The sequence below is a fragment of the Chionomys nivalis genome, chromosome 1 (genome assembly GCF_950005125.1).
Source record: "Chionomys nivalis chromosome 1, mChiNiv1.1, whole genome shotgun sequence".
NCBI lineage: Eukaryota > Metazoa > Chordata > Mammalia > Rodentia > Cricetidae > Chionomys > Chionomys nivalis.
In genome coordinates, this window is record NC_080086.1 from 25,290,344 (window position 1) to 25,311,426 (window position 21,083).

Here is a 21,083-nt window from a genome sequence, read left to right on the forward strand (position 1 = left end):
GCAACAGAGGTGGTAAGGAATATAGCATCTAGGTAAGGCGCCTGTTTCTAAGTCCCAATGGGAGGAGAGAGGGCTACAGGGTGTAGACAATGTCAAGTAACGTCTGCCTCGGAAGTAAGAGGAGACAAATGGCCTGGGACTCACCCTCTTTCCCAGAAGCCCTGGAACGGGCCCTCTGAGCTGCCTGGACTGTGGTTAAGTGCCATTTAGAGAAGGGGGCAGGTACCCCAATTATCCAGTGGGATGACTCAGTTCCTATAAACAGGATGACTCCGGGGAAAGGAATTTCCCGGGGCTTTCAGCCACTGTCTTGGAGCACACACTCTGAGTTTTGTTCCACAGGCTTTGTGCCTTGTTGGGGGGGGGCAGGAAGCGAGAGGAAGAAGACCCACCCTGAATGGAATTGCATCTTCCCACCAATGTAAGCGGCTCCATCCCCACTTCCAGCACCAACTTTCCACATTTGTTCCATTTGCATGGCTCGTGGTGTCAGGAGCGTGTGGCAGAGGTTACTCATGTCACATCACAGCCGACCCAGAAGCAGAGAATGAAGTTGGAACCAGAGTTCTGGATGTAACCTTCAGCAACTCCCTCTGGTGCCTTACTTCTAAGAGCTAAGCCCGTGCTCCAAAATGTACCACAGCCTCCCAAAATAGCACCGCTAGATAGGGGCTTGATGTTCAAAACACGAGGTTGGGGGGTTACGGTCCAGATTCAAACCACAACTGCCAGGGCATCTGGTCTCAGGATGACACATCCCGATCACAGCACATCATCGTAAGGAGATTCTGCACCTCTGGGTGGGACAGGCCATCCCAACTGAGTCTGCATAGCAAGGGGACTCCATGGAAGGTGATCTCTGTGGGGCCTGAGTACCATTTGCTTTCATTCACCGTCTTTTTCCTTCAGCAGCAAACATTCATGGAGTGTCTACCATGCCTATTCTATCCCCAAGAAGCGTCTCCCACCCATGAGAGGATATTTTGGCCTTGTCTTCGGGTGAGAAAGGCTCACAGTGCTATCACTGATTTATCAAGATAAAATAACAATGAAATTTTATCAAGAATTTCATCTGGACCTTGTCACTAAGTATCATTACAGGATTAAATTTGGGGCTACAGCCCCCCCCCCCCCCCCCCCCCCCGCGCTGCCACCTTCTGCTCTATAGGTTAAGTCTAACAGCGACAAGTGTTCGGAGAACTTGGCCTGTAGCTCTTATAACAGCAGAGGAATTTCTCCTCCTTGGGTCCTTAGGGAAAGTCCATAGTTGGGCTGTGAGAGGCCTGTGGCAAAAGAGCTTTGAAGCCTCCTTCTGGGGTTGGGGACCTTGATGATTAACACTGTGGCCTGCTCCTGGGTCAGCTTTCTCCCCCTCCACTTCCCACCCAGCGTTGGGGAGGGGGAGTTACCCTTGAAGTCTTTCTTAGTAAGCTCTTCAGGAAGAGGGTTTGATATTGGAGATTCCCTTGAAAGCGTGCTGCTCCCCTCCCTCACAGGTTTTTCCAGTAATCCCTCAACTCTCAGATTTCCCTTTGTCTGGAACCAGCCCATCCCCACATCCACCGCTGCCCCCAGGAAACTCCCTCCTCCTCAGAAGAACGTCCAGCCTTCCCACTCCAGCTTCCCCTTCACCTCAGGCCCCTCCCCCAGATCTGTGTCTGCCACCCCCCCCCCCAAGGCTTCCAGCTCAATTTAGAAAAATGTAAATATAATACATCTCTCCCTGCTGCCGCCCCCCACTGATGACCTGCCCTGCCATTACAACAGACAGGCTGCGGTGGGCTCAGCACACTTCCTGTCTGCATGGGTGGTCCTGGGGAGCTCGGGAAGGAAGCTGACAGCTGAGAGCAAGGCCCAGGATCACCGTGTCAGGCACACCAGTGGGAGCGGGCAGCTTTGGCTTCAGGGCTCTCACTTTTGTTCAAAGTCCAAGACAAGTGGCCTTCTGGAATTGGGGAGGTCTAGCCAGTGGAGAAGGAAGGAAGAAAGCTCACTCCCCTCTGTCCTTCTGCTTCTCCTCCAGGCCTCATCAAAACCTCTTGTAGAGTGGTAGGAGAGAGGACTCTAGGCTCGGTTCCACCAGTGAATCGTTGGGGCGACCTTCAGTTTCTTGGGTTTGAGGTGCACCATTTAGCAGTTATACATGAAGGAAGATACCAGCAGCAGAAAGGAACCTTGTTTCAGTTTGAAACTCTTTATAGGACTTCAGACACTCCCTCACATAAGAACGAGAAGCAGCACTGGTTTCCGCTGGTGAATCCAGAAACTTCTTTTACTGTCTCTCTGCCACACATGAAGATCTTAGAAAGCAAGAGCACACTGACTTGGTTTTATCTTCTTCCCAAAATGTTAGTTATGCGCCAGTCTCTTCTGACACATGGCACCACCAGCTTTGACCAGAGATGACAGGTGGGTTGTGTTGCATCTGGGGACATGCATCCTCTGGTTTAACTCCTCTTATTGTGAAGGAAGAAAGGCCCAGAGAGATGGCAGGCCCCAGGCTCAAGGCAGAGCAAGATCCTCACCCCAGACACATAACACTTCAGGAATGCACGAAGGAAGGAGGTGGCTCGCTGGACCTTACATTGATCAGGGAAAGATGCAAGCGGCGAGTCTTTGCTTCAGGGATAAGGGTGAGGAGAAACTAGAGGGAAAAGAATGGCGGCAACTCTGTCACCAGGTAAGTGAGCCATCCGGAGGAATGGCAGGACTGATTACTCCCTAGGAAGTTGAGTTGTCTGCTCACTTTGACCTTCTAGTTGTTTCCCAGAGCTGCCATGTAGGAGTGCATGCATGGGCTCATGTTACACCTTCTCTTGTTTCCCTGCCTTACTCGGGGAAGGAGGGAATAATAGCCTGGAGTGGGGGAGGGGAGCAGGCAGAAGTGAAGGGCAGAGGGGGGCATGAAAGGAGAAAGAGAAGGAGCAGAAAAGGAGAAACAAGGATGATACATTCTTGATAATCCACTCACTGGATTATCAGCTCATAAATGCTTGAGGACTGACCTGCAGAGAGGTGCCTGCAGCCTAGAGGAGGAGACACAAACAAATACCCTCATTTACGCAGAGATTCCTTTATGGGGTTGTCTAGAAATTATCAGTACTCAGGCTGTGAGAGGCACTGGGCAATGCTCTGTTAAACAGGGAAGGCTTGTTCTTATGAAGGTTTGTGAATGTCTTACTATCGGGATCCTCTAGTTTAGGAAGCAATGTCTCTGAAATCCGGCAGGGTAAGAATTTAAACTATGAAGGGAGCGGACCCTTCATGGAGCCAGAAACATAAAACTGGCTATGCATGTATGAGTGAAAAGACTTGGAGAAATCCAGAGCAAAAGAAACATGCAAAGTTGGCCAGGGAAAGGAATAAGAGGCCAGATGGACTCTTGAACAACAGAGTAACAGGATCAAAGAACAAAAACAACTGGCAATGGCAAGCCAAGAGCGTGGAGGCTGTAGGATAAAATGCCCCAACCATAGGAGGCCAAGGCGATGCACAGTAGTGGTGGCCTCCAAAGATACTGCAGGGGGAAAGGCAACACAGACACCATAAATACAGCAGGTCAGAGATGGCAAGCATGCACAAAAGTGAGCTTTCTCAGCTGGAGGCCCAGAGGCCACAGACACTAAAGAAGGGTGAGGTAGAGAACTGAAGTCCCCAGGGAACTAGCTTAGAAACGCTTCTTCTGGCATTCCCTTGCGACTCTGCCCTGCCTCACAGGAAATCCCCAAACATGGGTGGGGTGGTAATGGGAGACAAGCCACCTGAGATGGGTCAAGCAGGTGGTTCCTATATGAGGAGGATGCTTGATGAATGGATTGAGAGAAAGGCAAGAGGAGAGAGGACAATCACCTGGCAAAGGGTTTTCCAAGCGGTACCCTGCAGAGACTACGTTTTTACAAACAACTTTTGATCCAATCTGAGCACTCCAGTGGACACATGGATGGCCCCATCTGGGCAGCACCATACATGAAGCACAGACTAATGAAGACATACTACCGGGAGTAGAACCAGGACCACATTACACATGTATTGGTGTGTGGTAAGACCATAAGAGAACATGGGTATTTTAAGTCCTATCTGAGAAAACCTATGGGATACACAGACCCAAGAAAGGTCTATAATTTTCTCACCTGGACCCCAGAGAAAAGCACACGCCTAGCATTGTGATGTCAGCAGCCCCACTGATCTATCACCTTCGAGAACTACCTCTCCCACGAGCCTTAGCTGGGTTAGGTCCCTGATAGTGATGTGGTCCACTCAACTGCCACCTACCCATTATCCCATTCTTCCATCTGAACCTGGTCCTGCCTCTGCAGCTGGATTCTACTCCATAGACTCTTAGTTGCCTGACTCATAGCCACCGAGACTTCTCCAACTTCTCCGGCTTCTTCCCTGAAGCTGGGGTTGGTTTACTATCTAGTAAATAGACTCGACATATTTCTGTCAACTATCCTACTCAGATGCAGCTATAGGCTCGGAAGCCCTGGTGTGTGAGATCAGAGAACCCTGTATTCCCCTAAGCTGGGTGACTCCTGCAGGCTCTGGTGGGCATTTCCAGAAAGCAAGAAAAACTGGTTGCTGGTGACCCTTCAAAATATCTTCTGAATTTCACTCCAAGAAAAAAAAAAAAAAAAAAAAAAAAAAAAGAGCCTGGTGGTGGTGGCGCACGCCTTTAATCCCAGCACTCGAAGGGCAGAGGCAGGTGGATCTCTGTGAGTTGGAGGCCAGCCCGTTCTACAAGAGCTAGTTCTAGGATAGCTAGGGATATTACACAGAGAAACCGTGTCTTGAAACAAACAATAAAAGTAACCTTACAACTCCTAAGGCCTCTCTCCTTTTTTAGGGCTTAACAGGCTTTAAACTTGGGACTGAGAAAAGTGAGATTTCTTTAGCCTTGTGAGCAGCGATGGTCTCAGGACTTCAACATTTGAGCTGTAGTTGGAGAAGATGGGGCGATGTCGGGGGACAGGTCATTGTACCCCTGGTTAGAAGAGAACGGTTGTCACGTGACTAGAGGAACAGGAACTGTAGGTTGTTGAAACACAACAAGAAGAGCCATGGGAGAGTCCAGGCTTAGCAAGCAGAAGCCTGGCCAGGAGGCAGCACCTACAGTGTTTAGTCAGACCTCCGAGTGAAACTCTCAGATCTGCCTTTATGCCTTTCCTGCCTAATTCACGGCTCCCTATAGCTTTTGGTAGGAAACCTCCACTAGAGAGAAATTGGACTCTTGACATTAACAACCATGGCGAATGTTGAGGGCCTACGTCAGTAAGCACCGCAGTCTAACTACTCTGTATTTCTCCTCACCTAGTTCCTAGCACAATCCCAGTGAGGCAGAGAACGGGGGGGGGGGGGGGGGGGGGGGCGGAAAATACGAGGCTGCAAAATTAACACTCAAGGAAAACTTGCAGGCAAAGAGGAGAGCTGGAAAACTCCCTCAGCTGAGACCCGCTGGAACTATCAGCCACTGGCTAAGAGGCAAAGGCACTTTAGAGTACCTGAAAGTGACCTGTGATCATTTTAACTCTAGAGTAAATTCAGCCTGGTGAAGATTTAAGATGCTAATGAGACATGTAATGCATGAAATTGCGACATGTAGAGAAGCATTTGTCACGTCGCAGAACATCACACCAAAAGAAAAGCACCCACTATGCAAATGAGCGCCAAAGCTTTTACCATGCAAATGACCCCGCCTCATCTTCCATGCTGCTGCTACCAATCCAGTGACTCACCTTTCTCTGCTCTGGCCTGCTGCCCCCCCCCCCCCCTTGGGAGCTTATCATTTTAAAAATAAATTACCTGGGCTGGAGAGATAGCTCAGAGATTGAGAGCACTGGCTGCTCTCCTGAGTTCATTCAGTTCCCAGCAACCACAAGGTGGTTCCTAACCATCTATAATGAGATCTGGTGCCCTCTTCTTGCCTGCAGGCCAGAACATGCAGGCACAACACTGTATACACACTAAGTATTAAAAAAATAATAAAAATAAAAAAATAAAAATCTCTATTTCTGCTCAATCTGTGCTCACCTCTTTGTTCCAAGACATAAGAACTCTGACACCTAAATCACCAGGAAGCAGAAGATATCACCAAACCCACCTTTTGGATGGGAAAGTTAGGCCTGGCTGGTGTTAAGCATTAAGCCCAGAGCCACATATAGAGCTAGCATGCTGCTCAGTTAAGATTAGAAGCCCCACAGCTTGACTCCAGGTCATTCCCTATGTTGCAGGCTAAGGTTTGGTGGAGTTCATTCTGCAGCCCCGTTCTTGACTGTGTATAGAATAAACCTCCTTTAAGAGTGAAGAGGATAAACGGTAATAAAAAAGGACACAACCCAGACACCATTGCTCCTGTAATTACACATTATAATGCCTCTGACAACCTTCTCAGCAAAGTGGAAGACAGAGGCTTGGCATACTTCCCAAGCAAGACATTTTAGTATCATTAAGTTGTTGATACAATCAATATCAACGCCAATCTGAAAAGACGAAGAAGCTGTCCTGGTTTCTGGCCTGATTCCTCCTGCTAGGTGTTCAATAAAAGTTGAGTGCTCCACAAAATAATTAAATGTGTTCACTTGCATTTTCCCACCCCTTCTCTAGCCTCATGACCCTTGTGGTCCATTTCTTCAAGAGAAGAGTTCAGTCACTTTAATGACCAAGCTTTTACAATCCTTCTTCTCCATCCTTATGTGAGGTGGGAACATGCCTGTCTTCAGGATTCTCCACTAACCCCAGGTCTGTCACAGAAATCACCCCATCCCCAAACTACTAACACCATTTGCTTCCCGTTGTCAACAACAGATGCTTGTGACTGTGAGGATGTTTGCATCTGCCAACCCTCTTCCTGGAGTGCGTTCTTCGCTGTTATTGCCGATAAAACCAGAGGAGAACTTACCGGTCTATCAGTCAACCATATCTAAGAATGGAAACTGTAGCGGAGACCCCTCATGCAGCTTCCACCAAGTCCACCTTTAAAAGTGAACTTCCCCTTGCCCCTTACAGTTATTACAATGAACTTAACTATGTTAACAAAAATTCCTCGATAATTAGCAAATACGCTCATTTGGTCATTCATCCATGCACTCATCTGTTTATGATATACACTGAGTGCCTGCTAAGCCAGGAAATACGGCTGGTCTCTGGGGGATGTAGAGATGAATGAGCCGTGGCCCGCCCCTCCTCACTGATCTTTGGAACCCAATAGGCTAGGTCTGCTGAAGCAGATCTGTGAATAATGACTCAGTAAGATCCCATTAGTGTGGGTACCAAACATAATGCTAAGGGAGAGAAGCACGTAGGCAACCATGCGACCCACGAGGATGGGGAACTGTCCTGGATGGCATTGCTGAGGAAGCATTGTCTAAAGCAAAGCTAGGACTCAACCTGGAACATGGGGCTCCAGAGGTTGAAAAGGAAAGTGCACAAGAGGACTGGGAATCTCAAGCTTACAGTGCTTTGATAATTCTATATCACATGACTTCAGGGTACTTCAGGAGTTTGTACATACCTCCTGTAGCTTGGTAGCTGTGTTAAAATGAACCAATGATCCGATAATGAACTATTTTTGACCAACTATCATCCTTGAGCAAATGTATCTTGATGAAGCAAGACTTCATGAGGGCACAGACAACTGTACACTGTGTTAATGTAGTGTACAGTGTGGCTTTAGGATAGGGGCCGCACTGGAAGACGAGATTCTATGACCTTCTTCTCTTGGCTCACGGTCTGTGGTACCCGACACTATTAATTTGTTACTTCCAAGTGATAGAAAGAGGCTACCAAATATCCATGCCAGTAGAAAATCAGAGTTACTCCGGCAAGGTGAGTTGAGGGCAGCTGATGTGAGTTAGAAAACACTTAACGGGAAACTCCTGCCTTCTAAGCCATACGTGCCGTGATTAGCTTTAATCTGCCTGCACTGACCCATGCTTCTGCCCCCTTAATTAAGGAAAGCAACCAGATGCTTCGCTGTTAGGCTCTTCCTCTCACCCCTTAACCTTTGCAGGAAAGCTAGCACTACCCCCCCCTTCCCCGTCAGTGTGGGGCTTTCCCTGTGTTCTTCTCTTTAAAGAAGCTTGTAGATTCCCAGCCTACATGTATGGAAACTGTTCTTAAAGTGAAGATGTCCCTCTTTCCCTTTTAGCTTGGAAGGACAAGCATTTTACTTACAGAAGAGCATAGGAGCACCAAGAGAAAAGGTCACCAACACAGGACCCTGAAACCCTGAAGGGGCAGTGAGTACGTGAGGCCGTCCTATCATTCCCTAACTCCGCCCCACAGTCCCTCCTCTGAACCTGTCACCCAGAGAAGGAAGGGGGGGGGCTCTTACTCATTTCCATGTACTCAGGGGTCAGCCCAGTGTATGGCTCCAGGCTGTAGTCCAGGTCCCACTGCTCTGGACGTTTTGAGTGGTCGAGTCCACTTTCTCCGGGTTCATTCTCATCCTTCAGCTTCCGAAAGAGCTTCTTTAGCTTCCTACAAAACAAACGCAGTTGTCACGAAATCCTAGAAGCCAGAATTATTTCAGCTGGAGAAAAGGAGGAAGAGATGAAGCAGGGGCGCTAAAGGCATCCCTGAACCAAGCACCGAGGTCTTGTATTAAGATAATAAAGAAACCACCCTCAGCACGCTGCCAGAGAAGGTTATCATGGACGTCACCCAGCTACGAAGGCTGCAGCTGACAAGAGCTCCCTGCCTGCAAGACATACTGCCGTGACAGTGGGTGTCTGCAGTAAAGATTTCGTGCAGGTAACCCACGCTGCTCTGAGGTCAGGAGTGCGGTGCCATGTCACAGAAGTCAGAATCCTGGGTGTTAGTGGGAACAGGAGTTCCACAGGCTGGGGGCAGTGATGGTCACAGCTAAAGGAACAGCGACTGCTAAAGACTGCACCCAGGAGGGGCCCGGGGAGCCCACTGACCGCCTTCTAATACCAGCACAAGAGGATAAGCTGGAGAGACGCCATATCTAAAAGAACTCCAGTGCGGCTGGGTGTGGTGAGGGCCCTGTGAGACCGTTGTGTAGACAGCTGTATTGTGCCTGGAGTCCAAAGCTTCTCTGTGCTCTAGGCAGAGTGAGGCCCGAGACTATCATGGAAAGAGTAAGAGATGGCCTGGTGGTGGCCATGACTGTGAGCAGGCACAGGGTCAGCAGAAAGGCCCAGGAGCTTCAGAACTTAAGGTCTGGGGTTGGGGTGGGGGACAAAGACCCTAAAAGCACAAGGAAAGAGCAGAAGGCAAAGACCGATCATAAGACTGTAGTGCAGGGGGCAAGGCAAGGACAGGGAGGGGCTCCAAAGTCTTATAAATGTGGATTGGTTCAGGAAAGGGGGTGGAGTGTTTGGTAAACCTACACATAGCTCCCAAGGGCAGGTCATTCCCATAAGGTTCCTCTGGATATCAGTGACCAGTAACAAAATGTATAAAGAAAGGGTCTCCAGACCCGGATTTAGAAGGAATCCTGCAAGTTGTATAGCAAACAGATGGGGCTTTGGGAACCATCGAACTGTGATTCTGATCCTACAATTCATTCTCTTGCTAAAATAATTCCTTTGATGTTACCCCCACACTATCCTTTGCATCTGATCATCTGCTGGGTCGTTTCGTTAATTTTTTTTTCATGTCTTCTTTTAATGACAAGTCTCAGGAAGGCTCTGGAAGCTTCTGGAAGCCTCTGAGTTTTTCCACAGCATGGACTTGCACCTAAACCATGTGATCTGTGGAGCCTTCTGCTTCAGGGACCTGGGCTGCAGGCAGTTCCATGGATGACTCGGGTGTTGGCCTCACTGAGGAAAAAGTCAGAACCTAGCTCTACATGGGTCAAAGGTGATGATGACACCACCACGGTGTGGCTATTTCTTTTCTGACTCCTGACTAAGTTCAAGTTTGTTCCTCAGACTTAGATTCCTAGTAAGACTTCACTGTGTTTGAGGAAGTAGCCCTCCTGGGATATCTCTGAAGAGAACTAGTGTTGTGTTATGTTTATCAGTCTGTACAGAAAAGGAGAGCTTATAGGTTCTTATAAGCTATGCCCAAGAGTATATGACAGTTCCTTGGGGACAGGATCTGGCACATTAGTCAGAATTACAATGGAGATAATGCTGCTGTGGAGGGGTTCATCTATCTATCTATCTATCTATCTATCTATCTATCTATCTATCTATCATCTATCTATCTGTCTTTCCTTTCCATCTCAAAGTATGTCCAGGAAAGGCTCCAATGTGTGAGAGATTTGGCGCTTTCTAGCGACATACCTGTGACCCCAACACCTAGAGACCAAGACAAGAGTATTATAAGTTCCAGGTCAGCCTAGGATGTTCCAATGAAACTCTGTCTCCAAGAAAAGAAGGGAGGGAGAGAGAAAGAGAGGGGACAGAGATAAAGGTGAAGAAAGGGAAAGAAAGGTAAAAGAACAAGAAAAAAAAAGAAAGAGGGGTAGAGAACCTATGTGACACATGCAGGGCCTGGGGTTCAATTCCAAAACAGCAGAGAAACTGGAATTTCTCTTTCCACACAAAAAGGAAAGAAAACACACACACACACACATTCCATCTACTTGGCTGGTTAAAGGCCCATTTGTAGTTTTGCTTTAGTGTACACTGAAGCTAAATTGATGGAGGTGGGTCATCTTTCTGTTGTTTCATTGGTTAAGTAATAAAGAAACTGCTTGGCCTCTGATAGGACAGAAAATTAGGTAGGCGGAGTAGACAGAACAGAATTCTGGGAGAAAGAAGCCGAGCCGGGCAGTGGCCATGATTCTCCCACTCCAGACAGACGCAGGTTAAGATCTTTCCTGGTAAGCCAGCTCGTGGTGCAACACAGAATATTAGAAATGGGTTAGATCAATATGTAAGAGCTAGCTAATAAGAGGCTGGAACTAATGGGCCAGGCAGTGTTCAAAAGAATACAGTTTCCGTGTAATTATTTCAGGTATAAAGTTAGCCGTGTGGGCGGCCGGGTGCCAGGAACGTAGCTCACCGCAGCTAACACAACACTACATTCAAAATGAAATTGTGCCAGGGTTGTGAGGGGCATGCTATTTCAGGGGCACAGCCCAGTAAGATCCAAAATCTGTTTTGCATAGGCACCTATTGGAAAGGAGAAACAATCTCAGGTGAGGGAAACCCAACTATTGGACACCGCAAATGAACAGCTATGTCATGCCATGTCCTGTCATGACACTCACCAAGCATGCAGCTTTCTGGGAAAGATCTGTCTGTGAGCATCACTCTAGGTAGCAATGTACGAAACCACCTGGCTTCTCCCTCACAAGTGTCTGTCCCAATCACATTTTTCGGTTTTTCTAAGATACATCTTGCCTGCCAAATTCTTATTTAACTCATATGGGGAAAGCTGGGCATAGACTGTGGAGGTGAGAACTGGTAAGTTCTGACCCAAAAGCCCTCAGGCTGAGGACAGAGGAGAAAGGTAGCATTTCTGAGCTGGGACCTGCCAGTTACATTTGTGAACTTTCTCAAAAGACACGGAAGTCCTTGACACACAGTGATAATTCAGCTATCCAGAACCCCCTAAAATGGTTCTTCCTTCTTCCGGTGTCCACATTTTCTAGACACCCAAGCATTTAATCCATGCTATTTTTATTACACAGCATATTGAAGGCAAATCTTTGTACAATATCTTTCTGAAGGTCACGCACTGAGCATGAGACACAGTCCTGATACAAACCCAGATTTGTCAGCCGTTATATTTCTGCTCCACGAAAGGAACTGAACACCACTGGGCATAATGTTTAGCTCACATGATTCCTCCCTCACTGTCAGACTCCACTATATTCTTCTTTTGACTAGCAAAGATTCCTCTTAACACCTGCTTACCTCATGTCCCCCACCTACACCCTATATAAGGACACTGCCAGGAGTTTGGATTCTGATTTGGATCTTACCAAGTATGATCTTGAGTGGTAAGTCAAAGATGTATTGATCATCAACATAGAGATTTCATCTGACCAAGTTCAAAACGTGGCCTGTAAGATGATCAAGAACGCTGGGCATGGTGGCAGAATCTCTGACCCACATTCTTGAAGTTGCCCATGTAATCATGACAGATGACCATGTGTATCTTTTAGCAGACCGGGAACTAAAATGAGAGGGCTGCAATGTAGCTCAGCAGGGTGCTGTGGGACAATTTATCCTGTCACTTGTATTATTTTTTTTTTCACTTGTATTATTTTTAATAAAATGCTGATTGGCCAGTAGCCAGGCAGGAAGTATAGGCAGGGCAACAAGAATGCTGGGAAGAGGGAAGCACAGACTCCAGTTGTGACCCAGATGCAGAGGAAGCAAGATGTGACTGCCTCACCAAATAAGGTACTGAGCCATGTGGCTAACACAGACAAGAATTTTGGGCTGATATAAGTTATAAGAATTAGTTAATAAGAAGCCTGAGCTACTGGGCCAATTAGTTTATGATTAATGTAGGCCTCTGTGTGCTTCTTTGAGACTTAATGGCTGCAGGACTAGGTGGGACAGAAACCCAGTCAACAGCGAGGTGTTGGCCTGACATACATGGAACCCTGAGTTCAGTCCTCAGTACCTCTAGCTGAAACGATGAAGCATGCTTTGAATACGTGTGGCTTACATGTGGAATATGCAGAGACCAGCTTCACTCGGCAGGAGAGAGGTTCGTGCGGCCCCAGGCTTGCGAGGCACCTACCTCACAGATGACTATAGTGACACTACATCCATCAAGAGACATAGACAGCAAGGCTGAGGGAAGGGACTGGCATGGAGCTTTGTGACTTAGTATGCAGTTGCGATTGATTAAACTGTGGCATACTTTTAAACACATATGCAAAAAGCATAAACAAGAAAGCTAAAATTTCAGCACAAGCCAGAATGTGTTTTTTTCATCTGTCAGGAAGCTGATGGACAGAGAACATGCCAGCACACTGTCACACATATGCCTGGTCTGTTGTCGCTCTTAAATTATTGAAGGCTTCTGAATCCAGAAATAATGCGCTAAGTGGTAGATAAGATGTCCAGGGATGGAAAGAAAGGCATCTCCTGCCTATAAGCTGTCTATAGTTCTATCCACAAGAGAAAAGTAAGGCCCTTGAAAGACAGGTGTCTTCTCCAGATGTTTGATTGACATGAAGACTTTGCTTGGCAGCTGTGCTGGAGAACTTGGTTGCATAGCTTCAAAGGGACCAGATGTGCCTTTAGCATCATCTGTATGTACTCTGGATGTTGGTCCACAACAAACGCTGTCTCTAAAACACTGTGTGCCTACAGAACAAAATACATCTGGTTCATTAGCTTTAATAGACTATCACTGAATAACTGTTAGAAAATAGAGAATACAGCTTCAAGACCCAAATGTATCAAGCTTGCTAGTCTTACTGATAACTGGAAGCTTGCTTAAGAGAGGTGGAGTGCAACACTCAGACATTGGTGTTTCCCCCACTTTCTCCTCTAGGAAAAGAACTTAAAAGTGCCACACAAGGTTGTCCCAGCATGTCAGCAGTAAAATGCTTGAGTGTACCTGATGAAGTATAATGGTTGTCTTAGTTAGGGCCTCTATCACTGTGATAAAATGTCAGGAGCCATGTCCCCCCAAAATTTACAGGAAGCGCCACCGTGGGGAGTTTTGCAGAGAGCTCTACTTCTCAATTGTATTGAGAATAGTCTTATTGACAAAGCCTATCCCACACCCAAATTAACTGTTAATAGAGAGCTATCTGTTAGCGGAACCGGCCTCACATTCCAAACTATCTAGAGAACTAGGTGTGTCAACTTGTGACTTCCTGACCAAGGAATCGTGACCTGACCGATTGTAACCTCTTGGCCTACGTGACGGTCATGGACCACGTGGCAAGATCCCATGCCCCAGCCCCCCAAGCTCCTCATCCAGGGGCTATATAAGCTGTAACCATGACTCTAATAAACGGAGGCTTCGACAAATATGCTTAGCCTCATTCCTCTCATCAGCCCATGTCTTTCAGGTGGTACCTCTCCATGACCCTGGAATAACTGACCAGCCAGGCGGGTTACAGACCCTAGACAGAGTAACCCATCAAGGTGGTTTACAATAAAACATCATGACCAAAAAGCAAGTCAGAGAGGAAAGGGTTTATTTGAGTCACACTTCCATAGCACTGTTCATCATCAAAGGAAGTCAGGACAGGAACTCAAATTTCACAGGAACCTTGACACAGGAGCTGATATAGAGACCATGGAGGGGTGCTACTTACTGACTTGCTCATCATGGCTTGTGCAGCCTGCTTTCTTATAGAAACCAGGACCACCATGCCAGTGATGCCATCACGTACAAGGAACTGGACTCTTTCCCATCAATCACTAATTAAGAATATGCCCTACAGGGTGGCACACAGCCCGACCTTATGGAGGCATTTTCTCAATTGAGGTTTCCTCTTCTCAGATGACTATAGTTTGTGCAATTGGCATCTACCTTCAAGTCTCAAAGGCCTTGACTGGGGAGATGTCATCTTGGAGACTTAGCTCCACCATCACTAGCACCTCTGGGTCATGAGGTGCTTGGGGTAAGAGCAGAGTGAAGGCGGTGGTGGTGCACGCCTTTAATCCCAGCACCTGGGAGGCAGAGGCAGGCGGATCTCTGTGAGTTCAAGGTCAGCCTGGTCTACAGAGCCAGTTCCAGACCTACACAGGTCTACACAAAGAAACCCTGTCTCAAGAAGAAAGAAGAAGAAGAAGAAGAGGAGGAGGAGGAGGAGGAGGAGGAGGAGGAGGAGGAGGAGGAGGAGGAGGAGGAGGAGGAAAAAGGAAGAAGAATCAACATCATAACATCATCTTGGGCGGTAAATATACAAATTCAGTTGCATAGAAAGATGAAGCAGCCCTTCTTTCTTGGAAGTTTCCTTGGAAGCAGAAAGTACATGATAAAAATCCAGCAGGGAGACAGACTCATAGGATCTTCGATTACCCTGTGAGGACTGTCTGACCACTGCAGGAACACGGTATCGTGCAAGAGAATGGTCTGTCTTGTAAGTGTTCAAGACACCTAGCCCAGCCCATTAGAGTTAGCCCTGCTTACCTCTGGCACTCCCCAGCAATGTGACGCTGGGCTCGCTAAAAATAGCCCTGAAACTGATTCCTCTTTAAAATCACAGAGGACGAGAAAGGAGGGTTGGGCTCATCTGCTAAAATGTGAGGACCAGAGTTCAATCCCCAGATTTGGCATGAAAAGGCAAGTGTGGTAGCTTCTACCAACAGCACTGGGAAAGAAGAGATAGGCAGATTCCTACCACCTGCCAGCAAGTCACCCCCTCCTATCAGGGAAGTCTGGGCCAGTTAGAGACCCTGTCTCAAAAAACAAGGTGGAGAACCTCTGAGAAACAGGTTTCCCCTGACCTCCATATACACTCATACACACGTACACTTGCACATACAAACACACACACAACATATACATACATACATACATACACACACACACACATATATACACACAAAACAAGGAAAGGAAAATCCAAGGGTCTAGAAGGGAAAGACAGAGAATATACATTTTTGGACAAGGATTTTTGCTTGTTTACTTGTTTTGTTTGGTTCCCATTTTAGTAGCTGTCTGTAAGGTTTCATGCCCATTTAAATCTTTAAAATATACGTAAAACCTCAGGGGTATTCATGCCTCCCCTCTTAAGGTCTTGAATCCCATCTTTTGTTGTCAGAGTTTCTTAAATGACTTCGTCAGACTTTCCTATTCATCCTCCCCCGAGAACTGCCCTACTTACTCAACGGGAGGACAAATACATCAAAAACTTTATACACTCTGGGGCCTGGATTATCTCAGCTCTGCCCTTCACTTCTATGTATATTTGAGTAAGTGGCCACTCACTCTGAGCTCAGACATCTGAACTTGGACTGGGAAACAAAGTGCGTTAGAAGACAGCTACTGGCTCACAGGAAGGGGAGTGAATGACCAAGCTGTATGCAAAGGGGAAAGGCTGTGCGAACTGTGCTGAAAGCCTGGCGCTTCTCCAGAAGGGACAGCGGAATGGTCATTACGTACGGGACGCCAATCTCAAAGATATTGTTCTGGATCAGCTGCTTCCCCAGCATGATGATGCTGAGCTGGATGCACAGCTCCATGAGACAGCCTCCCGGAGCACACTGCAGGAGGGAGAGCAGAGAGACAGGAGCCGTCAGACCACACGGGCGCTAGAGCAATGAGTGACACCGTGATGGGATAAGAACGGGGCTAAGCATGGGGCAACCCGCAAACTGCTGGCCAGGCATGAATGGCAGCGACTGTACTTGCCTCTTCCATGCGATAGCCGTCGAACACATAGACGTAGCTTCCAGGTCTGCCCACAAACCTGAAAGAAAAATGTGTAAGTAACATCAGAGGAAGCAAGGCCACTGGAACATTTGCCCTCTGCAGAAAATAGCTGTTTCTTAATGTCCTCTTTGAATGAACTGGCTTGGGGGTGTGTCCCAAATCACACAAGGTCAGGAGTTTACACCACTGTCTGTTATCAAATATCTGTAAGACATGGTCCTGTTCTCAGTGCAGCCAGGTTTCTGGGCATAGCAGGAGAGCAGGGCAAGGGATGAGGCTGAATGCGGTGAGGGGGTGGGATAGTGTGTGTGTGTGTGTGTGTGAGAGAGAGAGAGAGAGAGAGAGAGAGAGACAGAGAGACAGAGAGACAGAGAGAGAGAGACAGAGAGAGAGAGGAGAGAGAGAAAGAGAGAAAGAGAGAGAGGAGAGAGAGAGAGAGAGAGAGAGAGAGAGAGAGAGAGAGAGAGGAGAGAGAGTTCTTTATGCCTTTTCCGCTCTGCTGGTGTCAAGTCAAAGACTGAATTTGGATTGCAGTTCTTGGGTAAGGGCTTATGATCTGTCAGGAAACTGGGGGTGCCCCTGACCAAAGGTGTAGGTAGTTTTCCTTCAGAAAAGAAGGCATCTTGCCTTTTTACTGAAAATTTTCAAAGGAAGGGAAGCAGCCTGCCTCATTCCTCTTCTGAAGAGAATGTATTTTATTGAGGGAGGAGGAGTCTGGGAAGGTGATGGAAGTAGTGAGGCAGAAGCCAACCACAGAGCCAGGCAGGCAATCAGGAGTCTGCTTCCTTCAAATGTGAGCCGCTTGGAATTCTACTCACCCATTCAATACAGCTGAGATTGTTTTTTGTGAAGTCTTCTTGCTGTTTCTGCTAACTTAGCCCTTTTTTCCCCTTCCCTTCCCTTTCCTTCACTCCCTTCTTTCTTTTCCATGCTGGAGACTGAACCTAAGATTAGCATGTGCTAGGCAGGTACTGTACAGTTGGACTTCATGCCCAGCCCCCTAATATTTTCCCTATATCTCTTATTGTGTCATTTATCACAGACTACAGTAGTACTGTTGCCAAAACTAATTCTTCCAGTGTACCACAAATCTAAGAGTTGGGACCATTCTGTCTGCAATACCATGAGTATGCAATTTGCCTTGGCAATGAAATCTAGATAGAAATATCAGTAAAGTCTTATAGAGTTATCCAACATGTAGAAGAATGAAAATAGATCCATATCTATCACCATGCACAAAACTCAAGTCCAAATGGATCAAAGACCTCAACATAAAACCAGACACACTGAACCTCGTAGAAGTGGGAAGTACACTTGAATGCATTGGCACAGGAGACCACTTTCTAAATATAACCCTAATAACACAGACACTGAGCAACAATTAATAAGTGGGACCACCTGAAACTGAAAAGTTTCTGTAAAGCAAAGGACAGAGTCAACAGACAAAACAGAGAGGATAAAGATCTTCACTAACCCCACATTGGACAGATCTCCAAAATATACAAAGAGCTCAAGAAATTGGTCATCAAAAGAACGAATAATCCAGTAAAAAAAGGGCACAGATCTAAACAGAAAACTCTCAACAGATGAATCTAAAATAGCCAAAAGACAATAAAGAAGATGCTCAACATCCTTGGTCATCAGAGAAATGCAAATCAAAACAACTCTGAGATTTCATCTTACACCTATAAGAATGACCAAGATCAAAAACACTGATGACAGCTTATACTGGAGAAGATGTGGGGTACAGGGAACGCTCCTCCATTGCTGGTGGGAGTGCAAGCTGGTATAGCTCCTTTGGATGTCAGTATGGTAATTTCTTAGAAAATTAGGAAACAACCTTCCTCAAGACCCAGTAATACCACTTTTGGGTATATATCCAAAGGATGCTCAATTGTACCACTAGGAAATGTGCTCAACTATGTTCATAGCAACATTGTTTGTTATAGCCAGAACCTGGAAAGAACCTAAATGCCCCTTGACCAAAGAATGGGTAAAGGAGATGTGGTACAGTTACACAATGGAGTACTACACAGCAGAAAAAATAATGACATCTTGAAATTTGTGGGCAAATGAGTGGATCTAGAAAACATCACATTGAGTGAGGGTAACGTAGGCCCAGAAATCTCATCCCAGTGGCTTTTAGACATAAAACAAAGAAAAAACAACCTACAATTCACAATCCCAAAGAACCTAAACAACAAAGAAGACCCTAAGAGACACATACGTGAATCTAATCTACATGGGAAGTAGAAAAAGACAAGATCTCCTTAGTAAATTGAGAGAGTAGGGATCATGAGAGAGGGTTGAAGGGGGGGGAGGGAAGGAGGGGAGTGGGGAAAACTATATAGCTCAATAAAAATAATAAAAGTGTGAATTTTCTTTAAAAAGTATATATTTATCAATTTGGGTAGTATCTTTGCTACTATAATTTCTTTCAAGCTAAATGTCTTTGATGTCTACAAAAGAGCATTTACACATGGATAATGAACATTCTTTGTGGTACTGTATAAGCTGTGGGCTCCAAGGAAACCAACCTGACGTAGTTGCTGCAAGTCTGATAGGAAATTTCCTTGCAAGTAACCAAGCCTGACCTGCCACACACACACATACACATAAGTGTTTATTAGAAGCAAATTTACAAATCTATTGCATAATAAAGAGTTCAAACTGGTGGTGTAATAGGCGCACTTGTGACCCTAGCTCTAGGGAGTCTGAGGCCAGCAGACCACCCAGTGAAGTCAAGCCTGAGCTACGTAATGAGTTTGAGGTTAGCCTAGGCTTCACAGTAAGAGTCTGTCTCCGAAAAAGAAATCAACATCAAACAGAAAGAAGCCTTGCCCCTTGTCCTTAGTTCTTGGGGAAAAGCCCCTAAATTCTTGGAATTTCCATGGTCATGGGACATATTTATTATTCATTATGGTCTCTTGAGACTATTGTCTAAATTTAAGCTAGTGTGGAGGGGAGTGTGGAGGGGTGTGTGACTCACGCCTTTAATCTCAACAGTCAGAGGCAGAGGCAGGTGAATCACTGAGTTTGAGGCTATCTTGGTCTACAAAGCAAGTTCCAGGACAGGACAGCCAGAGCTGCTGTTACACAGAGAAACCCTGTCTTTAAAAACATTAATATATACGTGTGTGTGTGTGTGTGTGCATGTGTGTGTGTGTGTGTGTGTGTTAGTGGGATTATTCAGGATGAGGTGATTTCAGGGACCAACCATATATCTGGGACTTTGAGCCATTGGACAGCAATCTGCCCTTGGTGTGGGAAGAAGACAAGAGTCTGAGTTCAATCAAATGGCATAATCCCATGACTGAATAAAGTATGCCTAAATCAAGAGATCTTGAGTGAGCTTGGTGGCAGCACATGGATGGTGCAGGAGGGTAGTGTGTCCCCAGGACATGACTGCTCCAGGATTAGGACCCTCTGCGACATCAGCCTGTGAGTTGTTACTGTTAGCTGTTTTGGGTTACTCCTGTTTTGCTATAATAAGACTGCACATTCTTGGATTTTGTGAATTATTCTAGTGAATTATAGAATTCAAGGAGGCGGTGGGAACCCTGGAATTCTTCACCAGAGGGTCAGAACTGCAAATGTCCTGAGTGCCCAGAGCTTGTGGCTGGCATATGCAGTGAGGCAGTCAGTAAAGGAGAGTGCCCTTCACCTGTGATGCCTGTATCCATTCCAGCCAGGCAGCACCAAGCTTCACTGTGCAGCCGTGAAGCCTCTGGCTAAACATGCAGTCCTCTCTGTCTTGGTCTCCAAGGCAATGTCTCCTAGGAGTCTCCCTTCAGGGTCTTGGCTCAAATTCTTGTGAAGCTGCCATAGATATTTGAGTCTGAGGATGCTAATTCACTTCTTCGTCAACAGACAGTTGGGCAATAGTTCATCCCAGCGAAGAGGGAAGCAAGGTGAAGATGGAAGCTGACAACAGGGGACAGATCGACTCTACCTGTCCTGATCATGGAGGACCCAGTCAGTAGTAAATTGGGCAAATTGCTTTTGGTGCTCCTGTGATACTCACCTCCCCTTGAAAAAGGCCACATAGAAGATGGGGGAATAAGCATTGACAAACTTCAGCAAGAAGGCTTTGAGGATCAAGCGCTCTTCAAAAGTCTGCTCAGTTTTCGGAACCTCTGCAAGGGAAGGAGAAAGGGGATGAGACTGAGATGAGAGGGCTTTTCTTGTTCTTTAATCGTGTGTGTGTGTGTGTGTGTGTGTGTGTGTGTGTGTGTGTGTGTGTAGTACAGGTACCCTCAGAGGGCAGAAGAGGACACCGTATCCCTTGGAGTAACAGGAGGTTGTAAACCACATGCTATGGGTGCAGTTCTTTGCAAGAGCAATATGGGCTCTTAACTGAGGAGCCATTTCTGAAGCCCAAAGGTGAGAGTTTTGACCTTGAGAGGAGTCACTGTCTCCCAAGTCACAACTTTGGAGCACAATGCAGGTGATCCGCCTCTCTGGCACATGAGAGCTGGACAATCATCTGGGGGACATCTGCTGGATAGCCTGAGGTTACATGGGGTAAAAGGTGCATAAGACCTTTGTCTCACAATTTCTGCTGTCCTCCTCCTGACTTTCTAAGCAGTGAAGTCATTCTGAACCCCACAAAGAAGAATTTGAGCAGAAAGAAGTTGAGGTCCCCACCCTAAGTTGGTCCAGTGGAAATCAGCCAGCCTTTATGTATATAATCTCCATAAAATTTTACTCAAAGAAAAGCTTTGGGCCAAAAAGGGCTTAGAGTTAATTTGGATTCTGAATTGGTTTCTTTATCTCCTCCTTAATTTTTGCCAGAAAGGCATTTATCTGTT

At 46.5% G+C, this 21,083-nt stretch overlaps 1 protein-coding gene across 2 annotated transcripts in view; it reads right to left on the reverse strand.

Moving 5' to 3' along the window:
- Positions 1–21,083, reverse strand: part of Ano2 (anoctamin 2) — a 354,947-nt gene that overhangs the window by 28,958 nt on the left and 304,906 nt on the right. For both annotated transcript variants that reach the window (XM_057773268.1, XM_057773275.1), the window contains 4 exons: positions 20,297–20,408; positions 16,252–16,309; positions 16,003–16,103; positions 8,330–8,475 (listed from right to left, as the gene is read on the reverse strand). In XM_057773268.1, the coding sequence (XP_057629251.1) occupies positions 8,330–8,475; positions 16,003–16,103; positions 16,252–16,309; positions 20,297–20,408 (417 nt within the window). The remainder of the gene's footprint in view (positions 1–8,329; positions 8,476–16,002; positions 16,104–16,251; positions 16,310–20,296; positions 20,409–21,083) is intronic.